The sequence below is a fragment of the Pseudophryne corroboree genome, chromosome 8 (assembly GCF_028390025.1).
Source record: "Pseudophryne corroboree isolate aPseCor3 chromosome 8, aPseCor3.hap2, whole genome shotgun sequence".
Taxonomy (NCBI): domain Eukaryota; kingdom Metazoa; phylum Chordata; class Amphibia; order Anura; family Myobatrachidae; genus Pseudophryne; species Pseudophryne corroboree.
Window position 1 is genome coordinate 445724823 of NC_086451.1, and position 21210 is coordinate 445746032.

Consider the following 21210-nt stretch of genomic DNA (forward strand, 5'->3'; position numbering starts at 1 on the left):
AAGGGTTTCTCCTGGCGGAGAAGTCCAAGGAGTTGTCGTCTCTAGACAGAGACCTCCTAATACAGATACAGGTGTCGGTGCATCAATGCACGCGAGCCCTGGGAAAGATGGTAGCTTCTTACGAAGAAATTCCATTCGCCAGGTTCCATGCAAGGATCTTCCAGTGGGATCTGTGGGACAAGTGGTCCGGGTCGCATCTTCAGATGCATCGGCGGATAACCCTGTCTCCAAGGGCCAGGGTGTCGCTGTTGTGGTGGCATACAGGACTGGGTCCTGGTGACCACGGATGCCAGCCTTCGAGGCTGGGGGGCAGTCACACAGGGAAGAAACTTCCAAGGCTATGGATAAGTCAGGAGACTTCCCTACACATAAATATTCTGGAACTAAGGGCCATTTACAATGCCCTAAGTCAGGCTAGACCCCTGTTTCAACACCGGCCGGTGCTGATCCAGTTAGACAACATCACGGCGGTCGCTCATGTAAACCGACAGGGCGGCACAAGGAGCAGGATGGTGATGGCAGAAGCCACAAGGATTCTCCGATGGGCGGAAAATCATGTGTTAGCACTGTCAGCAGTGTTCATTCCCGGAGTGGACAACTGAGAAGCAGACTTTCTCAGAAGACACGACCTCCACCCGGGAGAGTGGGGACTTTTTCCAGAAGTCTTCCAAATGATTGTACACCGTTGGGAAAGGCCACATGTGGACATAATGGCGTTCCGCCTCAACAAACAGCTACAAAGATATTGCGCCAGGTCAAGGGACCCTCAGGCGATAGCTGTGGGCGCTCTGGTAACACCGTGGGTGTACCAGTTGGTGTATGTGTTCCCTTCTCTGCCTCTCTTACCCAGGGTAATGAGAATAATAAGAAGGAGAGGAGTAAGAACTATACTCATTTTTCCGGGTTGGCCAAAAAGAGCTTGGTACCCAGAACTCCAAGAAATGATCTCAGAGGACCCATGGCCTCTGCCGCTCAGACAGGACCTGCTGCAGCAGGGGGCCTGTCTGTTCCAAGACGTACTGCGGCTGCGTTTGACGGCCTGGCGGTTGAACGCCGGATCCTGAAGGAAAAGGGCATTCCAGAGGAAGTTATCCCTACGCTATTTAAAGCTAGGACAGAAGTGAACGCAAACCATTATCACCGCATATGGCGGAAATATGTTGCGTGCTGTGAGGCCAGGAAGGCCCAAAAGGAGAAATTTCAGCTAGGTCGATTTCTGCACTTCCTACAGTCAGAGGTGACTATGGGCCTAAAATTGAGTTCCATTAAGGTCCAGATTTCGGCTCTATCGATTTCTTCCAAAATAGAACTGGCTTCACTGCCTGAAGTTCAGACTTTTGTTAAGGGAGTGCTGCATAGTCAGCCCCCGTTTGTGCCTCAAGTGGCACCGTGGGATCTCAACGTGGTGTTGGATTTCCTGAAGTCGCATTGGGTTAAGCCACTTAAATCCGTGGAGCTACAATACCTCACGTGGAAAGTGGTCATGCTGTGGGCCTTGGCGTCGGCCAGGCATGTATCAGAATTGGCGGCTTTGTCATACAAAAGCCCTTATCTGTATTTTATATGGCTAAGGCGGAATTGAGGACTCGTTCCCAATTCCTTCCTAAGGTGGTATCAGTTTTTCATGTGAACCAACCTGTTGTGGTGCCTGCGGCTACTTGGGACTTGGAGGATGCCAAGTTACTGGACGTAGTCAGGGCCCTGAAAAGTATATGTTTCCAGGACGGCTGGAGTCAGGAAAACTGACTCGCTATTTATCCTGTATGCACCCAACAAGCTGGGTGCTCCTGCTTCTAAGCAGACTATTGCTCGCTGGATCTGTAGCACGATTCAACTTGCACATGCTGCGGCTGGACTGCCGCACCCTAAATCTGTAAAAGCCCATTCCACGAGGAAAGGGGCTCTTCTTGGGCGGCTGCCCGAGGGGTCTCGGCTTTACAACTTTTGCCGAGCTGTTACTTGGTCGGGTTCAAACACTTTTGCAAGAGTCTACAAGTTTGATTCCCTGGCTGAGGAGGACCTAGAGGTTGCTCATTCGGTGCTGCAGAGTCATCCGCACTCTCCCGCCCGTTTGGGAGCTTTGGTATAATCCCCATGGTCCTTACGGAGTCCCAGCATCCACTTAGGACGTCAGAGAAAATAAGATTTTACTCACCGGTAAATCTATTTCTCGTAGTCCGTAGTGGATGCTGGGCGCCCATCCCAAGTGCGGATTGTCTGCAATACTTGTTTATAGTTATTGCTTAACTAAAGGGTTATTGTTGAGCCATCTGTTGAGAGGCTCAGTTATATTTCATACTGTTAACTGGGTATAGTATCACGAGTTATACGGTGTGATTGGTGTGGCTGGTATGAGTCTTACCCGGGATTCAAAAATCCTTCCTTATTGTGTCAGCTCTTCCGGGCACAGTATCCTAACTGAGGTCTGGAGGAGGGTCTTAGTGGGAGGAGCCAGTGCACACCAGGTAGTCCTAAAGCTTTCTTTAGTTGTGCCCAGTCTCCTGCGGAGCCGCTAATCCCCATGGTCCTTACGGAGTCCCAGCATCCACTACGGACTACGAGAAATAGATTTACCGGTGAGTAAAATCTTATTTTAAGATGGGTTACTTTGCCTGTCGGACACCACTACTGGCTGTATCTATTTGGACGATTACTTTGTTCACGGTGTCGGATTGGACTTAAAACTAACATTAAGTTAGGATGTTTGTACACATTTTGGGCCATATTTCCAGACATAGGTGGTCATTCCGAGTTGATCGCTCGCTAGCAGTTTTTAGTAGCCGTGCAAACGCTATGCCGTCGCCCTCGGGGAGTGTATTTTAGCTTAGCAGAAGTGCGAATGAAGGAATCGCAATGCGGCTAAAAAAAAAAAAAAGTGCAGTTTCAGAGTAGCTCCAGACCTACTCAGCGCTTGCGATCACTTCAGACCATTCAGTTCCGGATTTGACGTCACAAACACGCCCCGCGTTCACGGTCAGTTGATACCCAGAAATGCCCCTTTCCTGTCAATCACTCTGCGGCTGGCATTGCGACTGAAAAGTGTCGCTAGACCTTGTGTAAAAATACATTAGCCGTTGTGAAAGTACATCACGCGTGCGCACTGCGCTGCATACGCAGAAGTGCCGCTTTTTCACTTAATCGCTGCGCTGCAAACATTTTTCACTAGCGATCAACTCTGAATGACCCCCATAGGGCAGTAATGCTCAATTTATCCAGACTAAGAAGTTACAATGTTAGTTACTGGTTAACAAGTTGTTACACTTGCAATGATAAGTACTATGTAGCAAGGGTGGGCTTCTGACCCCACCACGTCCCCGTTGTGTTTCCCTCGCTGGCAGCCTATGGCGGCACTTATCTGCTGCCTTTTTTTCTTTCCTCTCCACCTTCCCCCCCCCCCACTCCCTTCATATGATAGACTTTATGCTAGCACTAGAGACTTTGGTACAAATGTTGTTAGGCTAATGGTACTTTTTATTGTAATCACTGCTACCACAGGACCGGACCGGTTCTCATTCTTTAGCAACTCTGTTCTTAGGTGTCAATATGGTTAACATACTCTCAGTTGACGCTAAGGGTCTAAATTCCCTAAATAAACTCAAAATAGCCTTGAATTATTTTGCAAAACAAAAGGCCCATATAGTGGCGGTACAGGAAATACACTTAATTAATTCTGCCCCCCCCCCATCGTTTATTAATAACAAATTCAGCAAACAGACCCTCCAAGAAAGCGGGGGTAGCTGTTCTAATTGCAACTTTGTTCTGGATAAACAACTGTCTGACCAGGAAGGCAGATATATAATTCTACAAGGGAAACTAGACGATAAATCTATGACGTTAGCAGCTGAATATGCTCCCAATACTATACAAATCCCTTTTCTCAGGAAATTTTGTAGAGTTCTTCAGAAAAACATAGTGGGGTCCCTCTTAATTTTGGACAACTTTAATATTGCTCCCGATCCACTGGTGGATAGATCATCCACTCGACGCCTATTGCACCCGACCACGACACATGATAATTCCCGAGCCTTTCGACATATTCTCCATGAATATGAACTATACGATATATGGAGGGCTAAAAATACTTCATGTAGGGACTACACCTTATCTTCCCCGGTCCATTCCTCTTTCTCGAGGATTGATCTAGCCATTTCTGATAAATGGACCTTACAATGGGTGAAAAAGGCCTCTATCTTGCCAGTCTCCTGGATGGATCATTCAGCCCTATTCTTAAAGTTTGTAACATCTCCTTCTGAAACCCCATCTAGAATATGGCGTTTTGGAGATCATTTACTGAGGGACTTGGTAGCCAAGCAATCCCTTACCCTAGCCATCTCTCAATATTTAGAGGTAAACCATCCAGAGGATACATCTCAATTCAATAATTGGTGTGCCTTGAAGGCGGAGATCAGGGGTGTGGCTATTCAGGCAGCTGCACGTCTCCGCAAAGTGTCCCTTAAAAAACTTAAATTATCTCCAGATAGTAGAAAGATTTATCGTAACCTCATTACTGCCAGGGAAGAAATGAATAAAATCTTATTTAAAGAGGTCCATAAAAATCTATTTAAATTAAAGCAAAAAATCTACACCCACGGTGACAAAGCAGGCAGAATGCTTGCAAGGAAACTAAGAGGCAAAGCTGCTAGGGATCGGGTGAAATCAATAAACACTTTACGCTCGATAAAGGTAACCAATCCCTCGGACATAGCAAATGCCTTCGACGAATATTATTTGTCTCTTTATAATTTAAAGGAAGAACACTTGACCCCTCAACCCACTATGCCTTTAATTGATAAATTTTAAAATAGAATTAAACTCCCAACTCTAAACGAGGACACTTTGCAATTCTTGGCAACACCATGGTCCCAAGAGGAAATCCCTGCTGTCATTGATTCCCTGCCATTGCATAAATCCCCGGGCCCTGACGGGTATACTAATAATTTCTACAAAAGTTTTAAGGAATCTTTGGTTCCACCCCTGACCACTGTCTTTAACCATGCATCTGAGTACGGCACTTTCCCGGATGAGATGTTGGAAGCCCGTATAGTTGCTTTCCCAAAACCGGGTAAAAACCCGGTATATATGCCTAATTTCCGCCCAATAGCCCTTTTGAACACGGACATTAAAATCTACGTGAAACTTATAGCAAACCGATTGTGCCCTTATCTGCCTAGTTTGTTACATCAAGATCAGGTTGGATTCGTCCAGGGGAGACAATCCCCTGACAATACTAGACAAATTATTAATCTAATAGACATTTACTCAAACACTAACTCTCCTCTTTTACTGTTATCATTAGACGCGGAAAAGGCATTTGACCGTGTTCATTGGAGCTACACGCAGGCAGTGTTGGGTAAGTTTGCATTTACTGGTAGGATCCTAGCCTCCATATTAGCCCTTTATACAAACCCATCAGCCAAGGTGTATGTTAACGGCATGCTTTCATCTAAATTTCCTATCACTAACGGGACACGCCAAGGATGTCCTCTTTCTCCATTGGTGTTTGCGCTACTGATAGAACCCCTAGCGGAAAAAATCAGATCAAACCCTAATATCAAGGGTCCAGATTATTTGGTTACGCTTACAAAATCTGCCTTTTCGCTGATGACGTATTGCTCACATTAGTAGAACCCTACTCTGCTCTTTCACATCTCTTCCCCGTTTTGGAAGAATTCTCTACAGTTTCATTTTATAAATTGAATAATACCAAAACTGAAGCTTTGCCTATTAACCTTCCTGTGAATGAGATCCACAATCTGAAAACTATCTACACGTTTGACTGGCAAGATAGAGGTTTAAAATACTTGGGAATACAGATTACACCGAATGTTTCTGATTTAATCTCAGCTAATTATCTACCTCTGTTACGACAAATCACATAATTGACGACGGACTGGATGATGTGTCAAGTGTCATGGTTCAGGTGTATAGCGGCCTTAAAAATGATGATCTTCCCCAAAATCCTATACCTCTTTAGAACTATCCCTGTCCTCCTCCCCAACTACCTGATAGATAAACTCTATTCTGTTTAACAAATATGACTACAGAAATTCAGATGGCCAAACGCACTGAATGTAAATCTAAATTTTGGGCCACCAACCAGTCCCTTTACCATAACGGTAGTACTGCTCATCCTTATTGACACTTCCATTTTCCCATCTTTCGCTACTTGTCTATTATCTACGACGCTGTGATTTGAGTTTTATTTTTATGATTATGTAATACCATCGGAGCCGATCTGTTGCTGTACTGATACTTTCGTATAACTGTCTGTACCATATTGTCGTATTCCCCCCACCCCCTTCTTTTTTTTTTTTTTTCCGTACCCCCATTTCCTTTTCTATTACACATGTTAAAAAAAAGAAGTAGTGATGATCAGGGGGAAGGTGGCAATTATTAGGCCAGGAGGAACTACGTGAGTGAAATAGGCTGGAGACACAGAGAGGAGCGGGTGAGACTGAGAGCGCTGTAGATGTGTAACACCGTGTCACGCAGAATTTCCCAAACTCCACCATTACAGTCCATGACAAATGCCGCTGTCATGTGTGAGAGAACTGACCGTGTTCTCACCTTGTCCCATAACGCACTCACCATGTAATATACTTTCTTGACACTTTCAGGGTTGGGCGTATGCACCTTCATTGTCACCTTGAGATTTTCTCCAGGGCTCAGCACTTTGCTGACTATTTCCAAATGGAGGAAACTGTTCGTTTTAGAGGTATAGGGAATAAGATTTATTGTTTCCTCCTGCCGCCCTTCTGCTCCACCCGCTGTGATCTGTGGATAAGTCATTAAAAAGACAGAGTTTAGCATTCCAGTAAGTGGAAGAGAAAGGCTGAATGTAACAGCGAGGAAAGTAGTCACGGTGACGGCACGCAGCGTGTTCTGGTGGTCCAGCTCAGTCACCAAAGTGATCTGCTAGTAGTTCTGGCCTACAGGCTCAAGCCGACGGACCAGATCACCACTTTTGGGTCACGCTCAACAGACAGCACCGCCAATACCCTGATTGTTAGGTTGGTCCAGGGAAATAATTAGTTCCCTGGATCAAGCACCAGCAATAATGCAGGGAGAGACCATAAAAGCCCTTCCCACACAATTACCCTCCTTACTGCCCACGCACACGCCACCGTGCCCATATGAACATTACCCTCCTGTCCACCTACAGGTATCACTGGTATACTGTACATCTGCATTAATAGTTTAATGTGTTTTAAAATTCCAGTTCTGTGCTTTTACTGGAGAAGACACTATCCAGGTCTAGGAGCATAGGAGAAGTATTATCAGTATGATCACATGTTTGGCATATTACAGATGGAGACACGCTCATCTTGGTTTATCTGCTGCACCTAGGTGCACCATGGTTTATTAGCATAAACCCTTCATCCACTGTTCTCAGCTGCAATACAATACAGAGAACAATACAGCAGGGGCTTAAGTCATTACAGCAGGGGATTAAGTCCAACTACCCTGGCTCAATTAATCCTATTAAAGGCCAAAATGAAGATGGCTCCATCTGTAGCTCGACAGTGAGCATGACATTTATGATGTCAACATGAGAATGTCAACATGGTGATGACGTCGACAGACAACATATTGAAATGTTCAGCATGCAGACAATCCATTTTTAAGGTATGCCTAAACCTAACGCTAACCCTACGCATAACATGAACCCTAACGTTAATGGTGTCATGTCGGCATATGAAATGTAACTATACCGACCTCATAAGCATCAACATTCTGGTGTTGACATTATAAATGTTGACATAGTGACTGCCGATATACTGACTACACACCTATGACCACAATTACCTAGATGCCGCCTGACCTGTATGGTAGATACAGTATATTTTCTGCTAATCCTTGCAATTGGTGCGGTACCGTATTATCACTGGGGACCAGGAGGGTAATTCACACCGGATTTCTGCTGTGCTATTTTGGCACAGCAGCGATCGGGTCTGAAGTGTGCATGCGTCGGCGCTTGTCCGACAGCCGACAGCTGTCGTAGCGTAGCGATCGCCTCTGCCTGATTGACAGGTAGAGGCGTTCACTGGGTGGGAGGGGGCGGGATGACGGCGTTAAGCTGTGCGATACTTTTGTACTTCTGCGGGGGGAGGTGGGGAGGGCCTGACATGCGGGGCGGCTACGATCAGGTCTGAATTAAACCCAAAGTTTTCCACTGGGGAGATATAGGGCAGATGTACTAAGCCTTGTACTAAACCTCCGTTTTGGGTCAGTGCTCAGAGCCCCATACTAAAGAGAGGTGGCGAGATATATCTGTGTTACCGTAACGTCCAAGGACTTTGTCTGCGCTTCCGTGTTGATCGCATATGTCACTAGTCCATCCTCATCGGTCTGCAAGGAGTCCAGATCAACTTTAGATTTAGAGAATTTGACCTTAACACCTATTGCCGGGGAGCCACCGGTATACGTGACCTCTGCCTGTATGTGAGATAAAAATAAGGTTATGTCATGCTTACAGGCAACAATGTGGCATGGTGGTTAGCATTGCTGACTGAAGTTAGGTTAGAGAGTTTATGTAGTGGGTACTGTTGCCTGTAAGCTCCAGTGAGGAAGGTGCTGATTCATTATTCTGTGAAACAGCTGTGGAATATTATAACAGAGTTACAATTATAAACTTCTGGACATTTAAGCATTTTAAGGGGATATATTGCATTTAATTAACTTTTTTATATCAACTTTACAATAATCCACCTCTATATGGGATTGTATATTGATATGAATTTTTGATATTATTTTTAATATATATATATATATATATATATATTTATATTGTAATTTTGGATTGATTGGCGAACGGTTGCTATCAGGAACACTAATTAATAAATTATTTGTTATTATTGTGAATATGTGTGTCAAGATGTTTGATGTACTAGACTTCATATAATATTAGCGCAGATTTTTTAAATAAAAATTCTAGGGGCCAAAATGACCTGATTCTCATACCATCAAGTCATATTGGTCCCACACCCTCCTCATGGACCCGCAGCTTGCAGCATCATACTACCCATCTCACCCATTTACCTAGGAAACAGGCAGGATGTTGGGGGAGGGCAACTTACTCTTATGGGAGTCCGGGAGACTCCTCAAAAATTGGGGAGTCTCCTGGACAATCAGGAAACGTAGATATGTGAGCTATTATTTCAGTTTCAGGGCCACTCGAGTTTTAGTAAACTGGCAAGGACCTCAAAGAAAATATTTTTCATTTACAAACTTTTAGTATTTACTATATATTCTGTATATTTATAAAAGGGCCCAAGCCACTGCACACTCTGTGGAGGCTGACCACACCCCCTCTGGAGGCTGACAGGCCCCTATTACTGAATTCCCCGGTGGGCCCTTTATGCCCCAGTACAACGCTGTGTCCAACATTGACATTACATCTATTGCTGAATCAGGCCCAAAATCGGGACACAATCGCAGTGCGACTCAGATGCATATGCATTCGAAAAACATTGTCCCACCGCTTCCAACATCATCACTGCATCTGACTCAGAATCAGAAATAAACTACATATATAAATATATTGGACTGTTTTAATCTTCCTTAATACCCTTATGTCTTTGTAATGACTAAACTCACAAATCATTCATCTCTTACCACAATCAGTGCTGCAAATCCGGGGATAAAATATTTCTTTGTTTTGGATAAATCCAATTTATAGGGGGAAGTGACAAACTTCACGGAGGTAAGTTCTGTCTCTTCCAGAGTTCCAGCTGTGAGCAGAGGGAAGAAGGTGAGAATGATAATTAGAGAAGGTTCTAGGGTAGGATCCAAGGGGCAAAGAGCTCCAGATGGGGAATATTTTGGATATTGAAAAGTTCCAATCAATGCAAAATGTGTAACGTGCATATGAAAATGATTGCAGAGGTAGTGTGAACACTGGCAAAAGCCTCACATGTGCGATGGAGAGAGGACAAGAGAGGATAGGAGGGTAAGTGTTCCTTGAAGGAACTTCTTGGAGGTAAAGAAGAACGTTTGGAGTTTTGGGATGGTGGTAGATATGTCAGTGGAGAGATGGTCAAATATTGCTCATCTGGATTAAAGTTAGATGTTTGGCTCAATATAATGAGGTTTTGAGGATAAAAAGTGCACTGCCCAACAGATGTACATAGCAAACGTGACTCACAGGCCTTCTCCATCACGCTGACTGCAATGTACAAGGTGGACTCCAATAAATTTTCTTCTGGTTGGTTAATCTTCTTCACAATACCATCTTTATGGATCTGGACGGTGCCCTCTCCATCCACCAACTGCAAAGCAGAAAACATCATGGACTACAATATACCACATCTGTTTTTCCACCTTTTTGTCTAGAAGCCAAGTTTGATCTTTCTGATCCTTCCAAGAGTAGGTTTGGGAGCAGAGATCTCCTAACTCATTGTCTGTTTATAGTATACCCAATCTTATTTTATGACTGTGTTTGTTCCCAACTGTAAAGTACTGCATAATATGCTGGCATTATATAATTAAATGTTACAGTAATTAATAATTAATAATAACCGGAGGCCCTCAATCACACTTTTCATTGCTGATGTTAGACTGGATTCTGCAGAGAGGAAAATAATGACACTGTGATTCCCACTCACCTTCACGTGCTGCTCCAAGCCTTGTAGAATAGTCTTCTCCCCTTTCTGATTTATTATTCCCAGGCGGATGTAGGCCACGCCATCGATAGGCTCTCCATACACATATCTAGGCCAATCAGACAGAAGAGTCAATGTTTATGTAAATGGTACAGGATCCCGTTAGAGTGGATTACAGGATTGTACAAGTCCTTGATGAGTTGTGTCACCAATGAGAAATGGGCCTCTAAGGGCGGGATGAATTATCCATCTTATCTGTGATGACATATATCTTGACAGTTATCAGGTACACATCGGCGTTAATAACACCGGTATGTACCTAGAAATGTGATTATAGTCGCAATGGACAGTTATTCTGATAAGAAATGTCCTTTAAAAATACAAGAAAAAAAGAAAGACTCTGTGCTGGGGTACTCTTAACTTGAAAAATTAATAGACGATAAAATATAACTTTTAATTAGAGTACTATAAAATATGGTGTGACTAGTAATAGATAAATGTCCTTTGCAATCATAGGACTTCTGGGTCTATGACCTGGGAGTCCTTCTGCTCAGTATGATGTGCATGCCACGAGGGACACTGGGATTGGATCCCTCTCAGATGTCAATGTGAAAAGAAGCACATAGCCTCCTATTAGGTGATGCCATCTACAGATGGCGTTGCTCACCGTGCCCAAGCTCCAGAATGTATCACAATCTGGAGTTAGGTACATTTGGGAAAGTGGGCAAACCTGCATTTTCTGAGTTTTGGACGCAATCTGCCTATGGTGTATCCCGCCTTCTGTCTTTAGCTGATACTGCAGGATTATTCCTCACCTCCGTGAGGATCCTGCAAGTGCTCTTGGAGAGGCATCTTCACAGGACAACCACCGCTGGGGCAAGTGGCAACAGTGCTGAACTTTCTCCATTTGTACACAGTTTGTACTCCGGTGGACTGGGTGTGATATAATAAATAGATCTATAAGTTTTGGATAGACACTCAATAGGTTGACCCCATATGGACGACATTCAAAAGGTCTACAGGGTCAACAGGTCAACATTAAAAAGGTCATATGGAGTCGACCTATTGAATAACTAGACACTGTCTATCCAGAGTCTGGAACCCCCGTGGACTGATGAACATCAAGGCTTTCGAGATACTACTGTAACCCTTTTCCAGCTCTATGCAACCTAACAATTCTTAACCTCAAGACTTCCGAGAACTTATTTGTTTGAGGCATAATTCCCATCAGACAATGCTTCATGTTGCCAGCAATCTGTGAAGAGCGGAGAAGTTGCCAGGTGCAACAAGTCAGCTTGTACCTATCGTCACATAGAGCTTAATAAGTGCTGCATACTGTACGTCTCCACCAGGGCCGGATTAACAATGGGGCGGATGGAGCTGCAGCTCCAGGCCCCCCATTGTAAATAGGCCCACAAAATCCAATGCAGTGCAGCCTGTGTTGACAGGAAAAAAAAATTCCTGTCACCACCAGCAGCTCATCTCACTCACCTCCCAACTGCCAAAGGTACCACCGGCCGATGTGCAAACACCCTGGCCTGGCTGATAGTCTGCTGCCATGGCCCCCGTTTGAACTCTGCCCCCGGACCCGCCGAAGCTCCATCCCCAGACCAGAGCCGGCCCTAACCAATATGATGCCCTAGGCAAGATTTTGTCTGGTGCCCCCTAGCACCACCGCTGGTTCCATCTCTGACCTTGCACCTCTTTCCCAGCACCATCATCCCTCACCCATAGCAGTCCTTATTTTGGTGTTTGTACCCCCTATATTTTAAATAGGAACAGTTTGCACATTTGGCGCACAGCCCAAAAAGGGGTGTGTTTTTGCTGGCAAGGGGCATGGCCACACAATAGTAACCCCAATTACGCCACACAGTACTGCAACTCTATTCACATTTGATCATGCGATAGTGTCCATAATTCATATTACATCCCACAGTAGTATTACTTTACCTTATAAACGTTACTCCTCACAGTAGAGCCCCTTATTCACATTACATCACACTGAATTGCTCCTTACTCACATTACACCACATCCTATTGCTCTTTATTCATATTAGACGACACAGTAGTGCCCTTTCTATATGCAACGCCACATAGTAGAGCACCTTATACACATAATGCCACACATTAGTAATGCATTTTTACACATAATTCCACACAGTAATGCCCCTTACACATTATTAATGTCCTTAAAAACATAATGCGCCTTACACATTATGACAACCTTTATTAATGCCCTTTTACACATAATGTCCCTTACACATATGCCTCACATTATTAATGCCCTTATAGACATAATGACACACATAGTGCCCCCTACACATTTGCTGCACATTATTAGAGCCCCTATACACATAATGACACATACAGTAGAACCCTGTTACACATATGCCGCACATTATTAACGCCCTTATACACATAATGACTCATATAGTGCCCCTTACACATATGTTGCACATTATTAATGCATTTTTACATGACACACATAATGCTCCTTACACATATTCCAAACACTACTGCACAACCAACCCACTCACATGCACACAGCAATCACACTGCCACTAACACTGTGACCTCTGCCTCTGCTTGGATACAGATGTGTCCTCATAAATCTTGCCTCAATGCAGTGGCGTAACTACTGCCCCCGCAGCCCTCGCGGTGGCTTGAGGGCGAGGGGCTGCGGGGGCGCCACTGATTTACAGCAGACTGACATGCGGACGAGCGTCCGCATGTCAGTTTGCGGTCTCCTTCCCTCCGCCGCTTTTTGGAGGGACACGGAGGGCACAGCGCGCCTCCCTGTGTCCCTCCTGCATCATCTCCGGCGGCCGCGGGTCTAATAGGGGGAAGTGCCGTCCGTGAGCTCTAATTGGCTCACGAACCGGCACTTCCCCCTATTAGACCCGCGGCCGCCGGAGATGATGCAGGAGGGACACAGGAGAGGTGAGCTGTGTCCCTCCAAAAAGCGGCGGCGGCGGCGGGGGGTGGGGGGAAGAAATATCTGGCACTGGGGACATATCTGGCACTGGGGGGAATATCTGGCACTTGGGACATATATGGCACTGGGGGGAATATCTGGCACTGGGGGGGGATATATGGCACGGGGGGGAATATCTGGCACTGGGGGCATATATGGCACTGGGGGGGAATATCTGGCACTGGGGGCATATATAGCACTGGGGGGAATATCTGGCACTGGGGGCATATCTGGCACTGGGGGGAATATCTGGCACTGGGGAGGGGATATATGGCACTGGGGGGGATATATGGCACTGGGGGGGAATATCTGGCACTGGGGGCATATATGGCACTGGGGGGGAATATCTGGCACTGGGGGCATATATGGCACTGGGGGGGAATATCTGGCACTGGGGGGGATATATGGCACTGGGGGGGAATATCTGGCACTGGGGGCATATATGGCACTGGGGGGGGAATATCTGGCACTGGGGGGGAATATCTGGCACTAAAGGGAATATCTGGCACTGGGGGGGGGGGATATATGGCACTGGGGGGGAATATCTGGCACTGGGGGCATATATGGCACTGGGGGGGGGAATATCTGGCACTGGGGGCATATATGGCACTGGGGGGGGAATATCTGGCACTGGGGGCATATATGGCACTGGGGAGAATATCTGGCACTGGGGGCATATATGGCACGGGGGGAATATCTGGCACTGGGGGCATATATGGCACGGGGGGGAATATCTGGCACTGGGGGGAATATCTGGCACTGGGGGGGGGGATATATGGCACTGGGGGGGAATATCTGGCACTGGGGGCATATATGGCACTGGGGGAATATCTGGCACTGGGGGCATATATGGCATGGGGGGGATATCTGGCTTTGGGGGGAATATCTGGCACTGGGGGCATATGTGGCACTGGGGGGGAATATCTGGCACTAGGGGCATATGTGGCACTGGGGGCATATCTGGCACTGGGGGGGAATATCTAGCACTGGGGGCATATGTGGCACTGGGGGGGAATATCCGGCACTGGGAGCATATGTGGCACTGGGGGCATATCTGGCACTGGGGGGGAATATCTAGCACTGGGGGCATATGTGGCACTGGGGGGGAATATCCGGCACTGGGAGCATATGTGGCACTGGGGGCATATCTGGCACTGAGGGCATATCTGGCACTGGGGGCATATGTGGCACTGGGGCATATCTGGCACTGGGGGCATATGTGGCACTGGGGGGGTATATGTGTACCTGGCACATGGGGAGGGGCTATATTTGGCACTGGGGCATGTGAGTACCTGGCACCGTGGGGGAATATCTGGCACTGGGGACATATGTGGCACTGGGAGCACAGCCCTAGCAACAAGGACTACCTCCTAGCAACGAGCATGACACCCAGTGCATGAAACACCAGGCAACGAGCATGACACCCAGTGCATGAAACACCTGGCAACGAGCATGACACCCAGTGCATGAAACCCCTGGCAACGAGCATGACACCCTGAGCATGAAAACCCCTGGCACCGTGCATGGAACCAAGAGCATGAAACCCCTGGCAACGAGCATGACACCCAGTGCATGAAACCCCTGACAACGAGTAGGTAATTGAAAAGTAATTAGAAGCCTTACTGTAGGACTTAATGTGTAATGGGCATTACGGTGTGTGGCATAATGTATCACGGACATTGCGGTGTGTGTCATAATGTGTCACAGGCATTACGGTGTATGGTATACTATATCGCGGGCATTGTGATATGTGGTATAATGTCTCAGGGTCATTGCAGTGTGTGGCATAATGTATCACGGACATTGCGGTGTGTGTCATAATGTGTCAGGCATTACGGTGTGTGGTATACTATATCACGGGCATTGTGGTATGTGGTATAATGTCTCAGGGTCATTGCAGTGTGGCATAATACATAACGGGCATTGCGGTGTGTGGCATAGGGTATAACGGGCAGGTCATTGCGGTATGTATCACAGGCATTACGGTGTATGGTATACTATATCACGGGCATTGTGGTATAATGTCTCAAGGTCATTGCAGTGTGTGGCATAATGTGTCACAGGCATTGTATGTGCTATAATGTATCGGGCATTGCAGTGTGTGGCATAATGTATCACGGACATTGCGGTGTGTGTCATAATGTGTCACAGACATTGTATGTGCTATAATGTATCAGGGGCATTGCAGTGTGTAGCATAATGTATAACGGGCATTGCGATTCCTGTCATAATGTGTCACAGGCATTACGGTGTGTGGCATAATGTGTCACAGGCATTACGGTGTGTGGCATAATGTGTCGGGGGCATTACAGTGTGTGCATATTGTGTCATGTGCATTATTGTGTGCGGCATAATGTCTAAGGGCCATTGCAGTATGTGGCATAATGTATACTGGGCATTACTATAAGGAGGAAAAATTACAAATAATGTAAGGGGCATGAATCAGGATTATTTTTCTTTCCTGTGGTGGCCAACGTATGGGCGTGCAGGTTGCAAAACTGGGGTATAAGGTAGTCTTTTCCTTCAATGACACGCCCCTTTATGTGAAACCACGCCCATTCCAACGAAACCACGCCCCTTTTTTGCTGCGCGCGCCGAAGGCGCGTGCATATTTATCCCTTTCTTGCTCCCTATTATGGAGCATGAAGGGGGGCGCCGAAGAATTTCTTGGCTTGGGGGAGAAAAATTTCTAGTTACGCCACTGCCTCAATGCTAACGTCGGGCACCTTTTTTTTATGAAAATGCATCTTATTTGCATTACTATGTGGCTAGGATGCACAAACAGCTTCTGCTGATTAAAATGATATGCAGCATGCCTATATACTGTGTGAGACTGTGGCTGTATCTGCATATGAAATGCTACATACAGAATACAGGCATGCCGCATATCATTTTAATCAGCAGAAGCTGTTGATGCCCCTAGGCATATCAAATGCCCTAGGCAATTGCCTAGTTTGCCTATACCTATGGCCGGCTCTGCCCCAGACCAGTCAGAACCCTTGTCTTCGAACCAGCCGAAGCTCCGTCCATAAACTCATCTAAGCTCTGTCCCTGGACCCGCTGAAGCTCCGCCCCCAATCCAGTCCAACGTTTCATCTAATCGAAACTCCGCCCCTGGACCAGCTTGAAGCTCCACCCCATGATCCACCAAAGCTCCGCTCCCAGGCTCTGAAAAGTGCAATGATTCATCTTTTACCAGCCGTAGCTCTGCTCTCTGGCCTGTCTGAATGAAGTTGCTGCTTCTGATTCTAAATGAAAAGAGGAAAGCCTGCCCTGGGGAGTAGGGCATTATCTGTGAAGAGAGTTGGGTTGTGGATTTCACAGCGGAGCAGATGTGCACCTGGTGGGGTGCAGTGCACACCAGGCCTGGAGGTCTGGCTCTCCCCATATTTCAGTAAATGGTCTCTGTCAGTAAGTTTGTGTGTCAGTAAGTAATGTCTGTCAGTAATTGATGTGTGTCAGTATGGGGTTTCTATCAGTAAGTGTGTCTGTGTCAATAAGTATATGTGTGTCAATGTTTTTGTCAGTAAGGGGAATCCGTGTCGGTAAGGGGTGTCTGTCAGTAACAGCAGTGTCTGTCAGTAAGTTATATCTGTGTCAGTAAGTGGTGTTTGTCAGTAAGTAATGTAAATGTATGTATGTGTGTGTCAGTAAGTGGTGTGTGTGTTAGTGTCAGTAAGTGGGTCAGTGTCAGTGTGTATCAGTTAGTGGAATCTGTGTTAGTAAGGATCTGTCAATAAGTATTTGTGTCAGTTAGTGGAATGTGGACGGGATTGGGTTTTTACTGCATTTTCAAATCTACTAACCCCCAGCCGCCCGCTTTTCAATGCGGAAGGTATCACCAGCTTTTTATGGTGATACCCTGTAGCCTATGGGTTTCTAACCCCATCTCGCCGCCATTCATGCCATCCCCTCCATACCTGACTGCAGGCAGCCTCCCTGTCGCAGTCCCGGATATGTTCGACATATGCAATTAGCATCAGTAAATTCCACCCTGTGTGTTATTAGTAAGTGGTATCTGTCAGTAAAAGGTGTCCGTGTCAGAAATACTGGGTACACACTGGACGATATATTGGACGTTCAGTTAAACGGGCAATATATCATTTACTAATCAGCGCTTGTGTACCAACAATGGGCCTAATTCAGACCTGATTGCTAGCAGGCGATTTTTGCACTGCTGCGATCAAATAGTCAATGCCCATAGGGGAGTGTATTTTAGCTGTGCAAGTGTGCGAACGCATGCGTAGCAGAGCTGTACGAACAGATTTTGTGCAGTGACTTACTCAGTCGCTGCAAACACTTCAGCATGTCCAGGACAGGAACTGATGTCAGACACCCTCCCTGCGACCGCTTAGGCACGCCTGCATGTGCAGTCTGTTTTGTTCATATGTTTGTAAATCCAGTCATCAGGACACAGAGACATGTGAGTACACTGCTGTGCTGTTTATTCCATCACCAACTCCAGGCACACTGTACTGGACCACCCACTTCCCAGCATCCCCCTGGTCCCAGGGACCATCACTGAAGATTCAGGCTTACACAGATTAGTAAGGGAGTGTATACAAATATAAGCATTCTAATACACTAACATCACATCCTCTTTTCTTTAAAGATAAGCCCTGTACGCTTCAATGCAACAATTAACAACGTCATATTAAGAACATCATCTAACATGTTTCAATGAGTCTCTCAGGTCTGCATATTTCCCTTTTGGGTCTTTCATACACAGTCTGTGTTTCATCTACCATGTTGGACCTTTCTAGAATCGTGGTTGGTTCACCATTATCAATATCATCATACATGTCAGATGAAGGGTATTCTTCAGTCATGTTGTCTTCATTATGGTTAGGTTGAGATCTTAAATCCACCCGATTTCTTCTTACTTCCGTTCCATGCTCTGTACGTATAGTATAAGATCTTGGTGCTACTTGTGCTTGCACAATACCTTTCTGCACCCAAATACCTTTCTCATGATCTCTGAGACGGACTTGGTCACCCGATTTTAGATCAGATAAGCTTTTTGCTTGCCTGTCATGGAACAGTTTCTGTTTCGCCTGTTGACGTTCCATACTCAGTCTGACCAACGCTGAGTTATTTGTATTAAGCAGTTCATCATGTATCGGGAGATTTGCTCTAATCCTCCTTCCCATCAGCATTTGTGCAGGAGAAAGTCCATTCTGTAAAGGTGTACTGCGGTAGATTAAAAGACTTTTGTAGAAATCTTCTTTACCTTCTTGAGCTTTTTTCATGAGACTCTTTACAGTTTTTACTGAACTTTCCACCAACCCATTTGAGCGTGGATAGTGTGGACTTGACGTAGTATGGACAAATTCCCACTCATCAGCAAATTGTCTAAATTCAGCACTGGAAAACTGAGGACCATTGTCAGTGAACACTTACATAGGAACACCATGCCTTGCAAAGATTGACTTCATGCAATTGATTACGGCTTTACTAGTAGTAGTATGTAGTGTCTTCATCTCAGGGTAGTTAGAGTAATAATCAGTCACGACAATGTACGTTTTCCCATTACAATCAAACAAATCTGCGCCAACTTTCTGGTACGGTCTCTCTGGCACTGCGCGAGGATTCAGTGGCTCGACTCGTTGTTTTGGTCTATACGTAAGATATAATTCACATGTAGCTGTAGTCTGTGCTATGTCTTGGTTCATTCTTGGCCAATACATAACTTCACGCGCTCTCCACTTACATTTTTCTTCTCCTAAGTGGCCTTCATGTATCGTGCACAGCATAGTTTTTCTTAGTCGTGCAGGTATGACAAACCTATTGCCTTTGTAAATAATACCATCGACAACTGTAAGGTCACTGCGGTACATCCAATAATCATGGATAGACAGCGGGCACGCTGCTGGCCAACCTTTCAGAATGATATCTTTCAACACTTTCATTGTGTCATCTGTCTCAGTTTCTTTCCTAATCTGTTCTTGTCTTGCATGAGACACTGGTAGAGAAGCTACGATCAAATTAACATAGGCTTCTATCTCTTCATCCATCAGACTTTTGGAACCTTCACTTTTGTCCACAGCACGAGAAAGTGTATCAGCAATGTACATGTATTTGCCGGGACAGTACAGCAAGTGTACATCATATTTCTGTAGTCTGATAAGCATTCGTTGAATTCTCATGGGACAGTCATGTACTGATTTAGTCATGATAGCTATCAATGGCTTGTGGTCAGTTTCCACTGTAAATGTTTGCCCATACACAAACTGATGAAATCGCTCACATGCATAAGTGATCGCTAGAAGTTCTTTTTCTATCTGAGCATACCTTGTTTCAGCACTTGTCAATGCTCTTGATGCATTGATTACTGGTTGCCATGTATCCTCATGTTCTTGTAACAGCACTGAGCCTAGGCCAAATTGCGAAGCATCTGCTGAAATTCTTATTCTTTTCGCAGGATCAAAGAATTTTAACACTGGTTGCTCTGTAATGATCTGTTTCACGTTTTGCCAACCTTCTTCTTGTTCATGTGACCACATCCACTCATTATTTTTGTCCAACAACCATCTAAGAGAGGCTGTTCGTTCAGAGAGTTGAGAAATAAACTTTCCTAAGTAAGTAATCATTCCTAGGAATCTTCTGACGTCGTCTTTGTTGTTAGGACGTTCCATGTTCACTATGGCTGATATTTTCCTTGGGTCTGGTTTTACACCTTGATCCAAGACCACGTCGCCCATAACGGTAAGTGTATACACGCCAAATTCACATTTGTCCTTGTTTAGCTTTAGATTCACTTTCTTGACAAGTTCCATTACTTGTCTCAATATAGAATCATGTTCTTCCTTTGTAGATCCCCAGACAATAATGTCATCCATCATTGTTTCAACACCTGGAATATGTTCAAAAATCAAGTGTATCTTTTTGTGATATACTTCTGGAGCAGACAATATTCCATATGGTAGTTGAAGAAATCTGTATCGACCTTCTGGTGTATTAAATGTACAAAGCTTTGAGCTGGCCTCATCTAGCTTCATTTGCCAGAATCCTGAAGATGCGTCCAATTTACTGAACCATTTTGCTCCCGCAAATTGTGACATGATTTCATCTCTGGTTGGTAGTTTGAAATGTTCTCGTTTAATAGCTTTGTTTAAATCTCTGGGGTCTAGACATATTCGGATTTGTCCATTTTTCTTTTCAACAATTACTAAGGAGCTTACTCATTCAGTAGGCTCATCAACTTTCTGTATCACACCCAAGGCTTCCATGCGATTTAACTGTTGTTTCAGTTTTTCTCTCAGCGCAAACGCCACTTTTCTACAGGGGTGTATCACTGAAGAAACTTGCGTGTCTATATTTATTTTATGCTCTCAAGGCAAACAACCTAGACCTTCAAACAAGTCTCTGTATTCTGTAAACATCGATTTGCAGTCATCTTCTACTTGTGATGTCACCATAAAAACTTTCTTTAGCAAGCTTAGTTTCTCACAGGAACTTAATCCTAGAATCGGTTTCAGATTTTTATCCACAATCAGTAGAGATGTTTTAAACTGTTGTCCCTTATATTTCAGTGTCACTAAGCATGTACCTTTCACAGGAATTTCCTCCCCAGTGTACCCTGTAACTTTCACTTTGGCTGGATGAATTTTAGGTTTTACTCTAAAAGTCTTATAG

General features: G+C 45.2%; 1 protein-coding gene across 1 annotated transcript in view; it reads right to left on the bottom strand.

Annotated features, from left to right (window-relative positions):
- The window catches only part of LOC134949536 (complement C4-like), a 198375-nt gene that overhangs the window by 149934 nt on the left and 27231 nt on the right, over positions 1 to 21210 (bottom strand). Inside the window, exons 8-12 of the mRNA XM_063938161.1 lie at positions 10605 to 10710; positions 10145 to 10268; positions 9616 to 9731; positions 8281 to 8436; positions 6589 to 6774 (exon numbers count right to left, since the gene is read on the bottom strand). Of these exons, the coding sequence (XP_063794231.1) occupies positions 6589 to 6774; positions 8281 to 8436; positions 9616 to 9731; positions 10145 to 10268; positions 10605 to 10710 (688 nt within the window). The remainder of the gene's footprint in view (positions 1 to 6588; positions 6775 to 8280; positions 8437 to 9615; positions 9732 to 10144; positions 10269 to 10604; positions 10711 to 21210) is intronic.